At 39.5% G+C, this 8988-nt stretch overlaps 1 protein-coding gene across 1 annotated transcript; it reads right to left on the bottom strand.

Annotated features, from left to right (window-relative positions):
• Positions 1 to 816: 816 nt before the first annotated feature.
• RBMX2 (RNA binding motif protein X-linked 2) lies at positions 817 to 7582 on the bottom strand. The gene is given in 4 exon segments (XM_086681990.1): positions 817 to 944; positions 1183 to 1362; positions 1365 to 1414; positions 7524 to 7582. Coding segments are annotated over 4 exon segments (417 nt in total).
• Positions 7583 to 8988: the final 1406 nt, after the last annotated feature.

Genomic DNA, 8988 nt, shown 5'->3' with positions numbered 1-8988 from the left:
TGCCTACACCCTTCGAAAGGACTTCAGTAATTATTATTCTCCATATTAAAGAAAAAAGAAATGCCAGGGTACTTGGAATCAGTGGCAGAGAGTTTTTGATACAAGATTTTTTTTTTAAGTTGTAACATCTGGTAGATCAGTTAAAGTAAAAGATAAGCACCCTCCCCCATTAAGACAGAATTTTTCCAGTCGATCAATCTGGGGACATGACCCATCTTAATTATGAATTTCTATTCTGCTGTGGTCAAGCTGCACAATTACACAGAAACTACATCCCAGGAATAAAACATTGTACGATGTTCAGTATAGAACTAGACATATAATGCTTTCAGTGTACGAGGTTACAAATATCTCAGGATTCTACATAGCAACATGTGGTACTATCTAAATTAGGAAAAATGAGGAAAGAGTTAACAGTTTCACTTCAAAAATTATTTCTTGCATTGATTTAAGAAATCTTCCCTTTCTTAATCTAACAATTATCTCTATGCCCATTGTTGTGAAAATGGTTCTCTTGACTATTTAAAGCTATGTAATCCTAAATAATTACAAACAAAAACAAAAACAAACAAAACCCTCCATTTTCAAGTTGACTGAGCAACTAAGTAGTACAACATTATTTTGTGAGGCCAGTGGTCACTGGGATTCCCAGGTTGTGCCAGGCTTTTGGATGCTCTAGGATGTCCTTTTGTGTTGTGACCACACCCTTCAGACCATCATCGAGGGAGCTGGGATGTGTCTGAGCTCAGAGCTCAGTCCCTACCCTGACTCTCTTCCTCTCCTTTCTCCCTGGTACAATTTCGAGAAGAATTATTTTCAAGCCCTGCTCTCCTTCCTGTCCCATGTGGGGTCCTCTGCTCCATCATGGTGAGCAGTCCGGGTCTTGGGGAACCGGGATACTAACTCTGCCCTTTTCTGTACTTCTGGGCTTAAGTTTCTGACACCTGTCTCTCACACCAAACCCACATAAATTAGTCAGTTTTCATTTTTAAACTCGACTCTGGGTGGCAAGGAGAAGGTAACGCCTCTGACTGTCCTTGCTAGCAATTAACTGGCAGAGTAAATCTTCCTTTTATCTTTCTTGTTTTCATTCTTTTTGAGAAGGAGATTTGGTAGGGATATGAATTGGGACACCATTTCAGATCACCACTGCCTTCTAGAGCACTTTGGTTAATAACATACATCCTCTGTTTTTACAGGGCCGGGAGTTAGAAATGTGGTTGACTCACATGGCTCTTCCTTTGATCTTCAGTCCATTAAAATTGATGACAGTCAGAATCATGCTTTTCTAGACTTCAAAGCAATGATAAAACAATCCCTTGGACTTACAAGTCCTCTTGTCTCATAGGAGATAAATGTTTCTGTTTCCCTGTCTTGGGAGAACACATAGAAGATACTCTTCTTCAGTTGATCCCTAAGGAAAAGCTTGAGAAAGATCCATGGCCTGTCCTTGGAGGTGGAGTGCTAGGACCCAAAGCCTCAACCCAGGTTGTGCTTTCTCCTAATTTAGCTTGTTGATCAGTTTTACTTTAGTGAATGGATTCTTTGGTGCCAGCTAGTGATACACACACACACACACACACACACACACACACACACACACACACACACTCAGGGAGTGGCTTGCATAGTATATACTTGGGTCTGTCCCTTAATACATATATTTTATGTAGCAAAATTCAGCTTGTTATAGAACTACGAATATATGAAAGGTAACCATGAACTTGTCTGAGACGGACTTTCTGAAAGCTAGTTTCTTAGGAAAAGAATTGTCTTCTGAAAAACACCATTGAAACCAGTTATAGCTTCCTGTCAATAGTAGTAGTGAGTCACTAGACCCGGACCACAGTGTTCCCATCATGCCAGTGCATGGGCTAGCATTATCCCAAGCAGGATTGCTAAGGTGACGAATCTTAACACAATCTTCCTAAACCTTGGAGCTGAAATTTTAACACTCAGGTGCCTGATAAGATGAAAGCCTACTGCTTATCCCACATAAACTGAGCTGCCAATTAGGACTAGATGCAAAAGTCCAACATGGGATACATTTCTTAAAAATGTCCCAATGTAACAGATCTGAGAAGATTTCGTGTTTGAGAGTCCGATGTTGGCCTGTGGGAGATGGCTGTGAACTGAGTGTGATGGGGCAAGAGACACTAGTGTCTGTGCTACTTATCCTGAATGCATGGGCTTACCCCAGTGAACACTGCTCTAGCAGGTGAGAACTACGCCCTGCTCAGCTGATTACCTTGTTTGTACCGTGTTTATCAGTTCACATTGCTGGTGTACACACGTTGCTGAGACAAATATGAATGTTGAATAGTCGGTTCAAAATGGGGCAGTTTGTTCAATTCATGCACGCTACAAGTGGTTGAGTATCTGCCCGCCTTGTGATACAGAATGTACTGGGCTTATTTTACAGTGATACTAGATCTTGCTTTCAGTCTTGCAGGGGAAGTAAGACCTATTCCCTAATAAAGATAATGGAAAAATAATGTGGTAAAAATATAAAAGGTGTTCTGAGAGTTATAGAGGGAAAAGAAATTGTTTTTATTGGCAGTTTCTTGCAAGGGTTTTTGATGACTCTAAGGACTGGTATAACTTAAGTGTTTAAAGACCAACTAAATGGCATTCTACCTGGGAGTGGGAAAGCAAATGGGGAATCAAATGGAAAATGAGTTTGGCTGGAGTAGAATGTTAATGGGAGGCATAGTGCTAAATTGACTTTGAAAGACAAGTTGTATCAAGACCATAGAAGACCTTGGATGCCAGGCGAAATAATTTGAATTTTATTGGAGCTACTCCCCAGAAGGAAGAACCTGGCAGCGCTAGGTAAAGGTTTTGGCATTAGGAGTGTTACGAGGCTGACAAAATCTAGGTGAAAGGTTCTAACTTGTTATGCCCCTTTGGTTTCAATAGAGAGAATTATGAATACGAATACAAAATCCACCCTACAGGAAAGGTAGAAGAAGCATGGTCTGACTTAATGAGTGAAACGTGATACAGCTAGGGCTGAAAGGAACATAAGAGTGGCCATTATCAAAGCTAATGTATCATGGTGTATTAATACGTTAAACACAACGATGTACCTTGGGAAGCTGTCTTGACTGTGCTCATACCACTTGAATTTGTGGTTTTTGAACATTTTTTTTTAATGTGGGCCAAAAAACTTGCTTGAGACATCTGACTAGCCCTAACACAAAGACATGTATCACAAAAGGACATTTGCCTTTGCCATTTTGTCGACCAATTTTGTCAGCCTAATCGCCTCTGGAAAGGATTTGATACACTCACTAAGGACAAAATTATTATTAAAGTCAGTGTAAAGGGTCAGTGAAAGTGGCCATGATTCCGAACAGGGTCTCTTTGTATTTTCAGGTAGCCAAGACAAATATTAAGATAAACTATAAGCTTCAGACCAAAAATGGGCAGTGTTGTCAATGTAAGTTTAACAGAAGTTAAAATGATTCATCGTGTAGTCGCTTGACGTAATTTTTAACAAAATTCAGAAAAGTGAATGATCCTTCTGTTAAGCCACTTGTGTGGTCAGTTACTGTAATTAGTCCATATGTAACTCTCTGATAGGATTTGGTAAATGAACGAAGCTTACTGGTACTAGTAATACTGCTCAAAGTGTTATCCTTTCCGTTGTTTGTTATGCTTGCTGAAAACAAGGACTTTAGTTCTACTGAATGAGCATCTCTGGAACCTCAGAAACACACATTTTCAATATGATGTGAAGGGGCACGTGTGTGTGTGTGTGTGTGTGTGTGTGTGTGTGTGTGTGTGTGTGTTGCTTATCCAATTTGAGCACCACTGATCCTTGAATAGCTTGCCTCTTAATCTCTCCGGAATGTGCATTTTATTGATTGAGATTTTGACAGAAGCCTGAATTGTAGCTTCATCAAAAGTTGACACATCTCTGAAATCCATGAACTCTGTATTTTTTACTAAAGTTGGATGCTTAACCAGCTGAGCCACACAGGTGCTCCTATTTTTTCCTGAGTTGATCTATATGTTTAGGGTGGCAAAATTCCCTTTGTGTTAGGAAGAACTTACCTTGTATGGTGGGGGCAGTGTGGGAGAGGGACGCCATCTGTCTACACCTAGCTGGTGTTTCCTGGGGATTTCCTACTGTGGGTAACATCCTAGCCTTACCAGCTAGGGATGACATAGACGGAAAGGAGTTTTGCCTTACCTCCTACAGTCCCAGATTTTAATTAATAAAGGTATCAAAGTGAAAACAGAGACTGTAACCTAAATTACAGGAAAGGAAAACAAAAGTTTACATCTGAAACACTTATTTGTAAAACAAGTAACAGCAGTTGATAAAGTGGGCAACCTCACACACATCAGGAATCCCTTGTAAAAAATGTGCAGATAACTAAAGGAGCACTGAAATTTGCATACACAAAGTTTGCCTCTAATTGGAGACTCTCATTAGAGAATACTGCCCTACTTTCCTGCCACGGGTAGCACTGTCCAGCCTGGCAGCATTTTTTGTATGAAACCAAAGAGCATGCAGTCTGGGCCAGATTCCCTGCTGTCTGTATTGAAATGTTACCACTGTTCCAGAAGAGTTGAGGGCATTCACTACCCGCCCCCCCCACCGCCTCTGGAAACCACATTACGGTATCCGAGATCATCTTTAACGTGTTCCTGGCTGTGAAAGAACAAGCAGATTTCATTGCACCATCCTGGAATTTACAGACAAGAGACATGACGGTGCACAAAGCCTGGTATGCTCTGTTACAATTGAGGGCAATATTTAGCAGACACCAACTTGATCCCAATAAAATTAGCAAAGCTATGCTTAGACACTGCTCATGATCAGTATTTCTTTCGATAAAAATGTCCTAAAACTTCTGATAAAATTTAGCTCTGATTTGATCTGTTTAATGATATGGATACAAAGATACTTGGTGGTTTCTCAGCAAGGGAATATGACCAAATGGTCACACACCATAATTTAAATAGGCACAGGGGTCAAGCTCTTAATATACATAATAACTGATTTCGTCAAAAACTGGAATGTAATACAATTGTACTCTGCTTCTCTAGGTGTAACATGAAAGTAATATTGTAGCGCTATTTAATATTGCAGCTTTTATTTAAGCTAAACGGTGAAGCTGCTGTGAACAATTAACCTGTTTGGCATGAGTAGTATCAGGCTCAATAACTAGGATGAAATAGCATTTTTATTTTCATAGATTACATTCTTGTTGGACATACCATCTCTTACCTTTTCATGTTACTGGCAGTTGCATGCAAGTCATTTTTACATTCTTCCTGGAATGAGGCCCTAGTCCTTTTCTTTGCTGAGAATTATGGGAGATGTCATTTAATTTCTAAGGTATTAATTCTAATGCCTTCTCTGTGGCTCACATCTTTTTATGTTGAGGACAGAGGTTTGAAATTGATGGACCCTGACTTAAAACTGTACTGTATCTATTCTAAAATTTGAATTAATGTTGCGATCATTTATCATCTGTTAAGTTTTCATTGTCAAGTATAAAGAAATTAAGCCTTAGATGAAAAAGACAAGCAAGATGTAAGTGGTCGTATCAGTTAACAATTGAACAAGCCTAATTTTAGGTAGAAGATAAAGAATTTCAAGACAGCCTGCAGCACGCACTTGGACCAGTGTGAAAATGCTTTTGCTTATGGCATTTTTCAGTAGTCTAAGTGAGTTTCCTCACATGAGCTCATTTGATTCTCTTGAAAATAAAAGAGGACAATAAAACTGACCTTAAGAACAAAGCCTAAGGTGGTAAAGGGTTCTGGTGGACAAACTTGGGAGTTAAGAACTCAGCCTGCCACTTGCTGCCTGCATGACCTTGACAGAAGTTATTTATTATTGACCCTTTCTAAGTTGCCATTTCATCATTGATACATTGAAGGTTGTGAGGAGTAAGTTAGATGTTCCATGTACATTTGTAACTAAAGGACTTGGATTCACAGCAAGGGAAACCATGAATTACTGGTTCACATTACCAAGTATAAGAAGAAAGATGAGCTGGTCTCAGGAAGCATTGGAAGTAAGGACCACCTAGATGCCCACATGATGTCAGACTCCCTCTCTCCATCTCTTGCCCCTGTTTCTCTCAAAAATGAATAAACATGTGTATGTGTCTCCATGAGCTGAAGGTTACATTTTTAGTTTTGCTAAAATCCCGAAGTCTCACATTTTTAGTTTTACTATTAAAGGGGATAAAACTTCCTTCATGTTCCAAACTAGAAATGACTAGAATGTTCCAATTACTTGGACCCTTTGCCAATTTCTGACCCATTTTCTTCTTTTTGATTTTATATATTTTAGTAGAATGGTGATTAACATCTCTGTGTTACGCTATGCTTACCACAAGTAAAGCATCAGTCACCATTTACTGTATTCCTCATGAAATTACCTTTTATTCCTATAACTTAATTATGCCATGACTGGAAGCCTCTATCTCCTGCTCCTTTAACCATTTTCCCCATCCCTCCACTCAAATTCCTTCTGGGAACCATCAGTTTGTTATGTTTTTGTAGGTCGGGTTCTGTTTTTAGTTTTTCATTTGTTTTTGTTTTGTTTTGTTTTGTTATTTTAGATTAGACATAAAAGTGAAATACAGTATTTGTCTTTGAGTCTGACTTAGTTCATTTAGCAGAATACCCTCTGAAGTCCATCCATGTTGTTATAAATGGCACAAACACATCCTTTTTTATGGCTACCTGATATTCTATCCTCGTTGTGTGTTTCTGTATGTGGACACACACATACACACACACATGTCTTCTCTATCCATTTAACTGTTGATGGACACTTAGGTTGCTTCTATATCGTGGTTATTATAAATACTGCAGTAAATACAGGGGTGCATGTATCTTTTCAAATCAGTGTTGTTGTTTTTCTTTGGGTAAATGCCCAGTAGTGTAATTACTGGATCATATGGTACTTTTCTTTTTAATCTTCTGAAGAAAATACTCACAAATACTGTTTGCCACAGTAGCTGCACCAATTGACATCCCCACCCACAGTGCACAAGGGTTCCTTTTTCTTCACATTCTCAACAGCACTTATTTCTTGCTTTTTTGCGCACTGATTTTCTTTTTGTGTGTGGTAAGGTACAATATCAAGTTTGGTTCAACAGAGCTTGATAGCTGTGCCTCTCCCTAGGATCTGAGTTCTAAGATTGGCACAGCAACCACAGACGCACAACTAAAAGAGAATTTTCCAAAAATGGTGGGGGGTGGGCGCCGAACCTAATGTTTGGTGGAAATTAAACAGGAATAAGTGGCCCAGAAGGTGAAGAGCTAGTGCCTGGACTATGGGAAGCACCCTGTTCATGATGGGCTTATTCTGTAACTTAGATGCTATAGTTGTTAGTGGTAGAATTGTTTCTCTGTCCTTCCTGAAAGGTATCTGGTGTTCTTTTCACCATACTCTTCTGATCCAAGGAAAAGTGACCGCTAACAACAGGAAAACTGCTAATTAGGCCAACTGTCTTCAACCTCTCTTCTTTTGGTAAAGGGTCACTCACCTGGCTGGGCCTGCCCTCTTTCCAGTATCACCCTTCAGAATTACTTCTCCCACTGTCATAGTTGATAACAGTAGTCATATTTAAAAACGATTGATCCTGGGGCACCCGGGGGTCTGAGTCGGTTAAGCATCCGACTTCGGCTCAGGTGATGATCTCATGGTTCGTGAGTTTGAGCCCCATATTGGGTTCTGTGCTAACAGCTGAGAGCCTGGCGCCTGCTTTGGATTCTGTGCCGCCCTCTCTCTCTGCCCCTCCCCAACTCATGCTCTGTTTCTCTCTCTGTGTCTCTCAAAAATGAAAAAACATTGAAAAAAATTTCAAATATGATTGATCCCACTAGCCCTCAATAAGATAATTTTCTACTCAAAAGAGTAGTTGATAAATCTTGATGAGTCATTGGCTAAGAGTGTATTTCTGAACTTGAAAGGTCAACAGGAGTCATGGTGACTGTACATGTCTTCTGCCTGCGTGACACATTGCCGCCTCCCTGCAAAACAGACCTTTTTCCACCCCACATTTTGGCCTGCTTTCTCCCAACCCCCCTTCCACCACACCTCCAAGAGAGATCAGTAACTTAATTCATTTTCTGAAAGATGAGCATACAATGACACAGGAAATGTATCTTTACAGGAGCCTTAAAGATAAGTTACACAGAAATAATGTATATCAAATCCAAACTGCCTAGGTATAGGGTGATAAAAAGGTTAATTTCCAAGCCTCATACTAGGGGAAATGGAAACAAAAGCAAGTCAGGCTTTCACCATAGATGTTGGCATATTCTGTGGTAGGTAGCCTTGTACTTCAGGGCATGCAAAGAGTTCATAACTATGGATTCATTCTCAAAAGGACCATCTTAAGAGAGGAAGACCAAATACTGCATAGCTGAAGCCAGAGAACACTAGAAAAGAGGGAGAATTTAGTGAGGGAAGACTTTAAGACATAGGTAAGTTCTGAACCAATTGTGAAGACTAGGAAACATGTCAGAGCTAAGAAAAAGCTAAAACACGCTCCTCTTAGTATTGCAAACACAACCAATGAACATGAGATTTCTAAAGTAGGTAAAAATTTTTACCAATAAAATTGCCAGGTAGTGTCTTCCTTTCTCAAAATTTTCAGTATTTCTACACTACTTTTAAAAATTTTCCCCATGCTAATAACTTGCTAACTGCAAGAAAGCTGAGTCACTGATCGCCTGCAATGGATTATCTATCAAAATCTAGGAAGGTTACCTGAAACAAGATACTCTTGTAAATGTACAATCTCATAGATTCCTAGAAGCTTCTGATAACACTATAAATATATCTCAGAACTAGCAAAACCTGCTTATGGATCAAAAGCTATTCTAAATTTGTGTTACTTTCAATTGAAGATTAGATCATTGAACAACCTCTAACCTCTAGGAGTGGCTGTAGATAAAATTGAATCCACAAGAAAATCCACAAGATAATGGATTTTCTCTCACTTG

The sequence above is a fragment of the Puma concolor genome, chromosome A2, assembly GCF_028749965.1.
Source record: "Puma concolor isolate L17-30 chromosome A2, mPumCon1.1.hap2, whole genome shotgun sequence".
NCBI classification, from domain to species: domain Eukaryota; kingdom Metazoa; phylum Chordata; class Mammalia; order Carnivora; family Felidae; genus Puma; species Puma concolor.
This window is presented reverse-complemented; position numbering and strand designations above follow the sequence as displayed.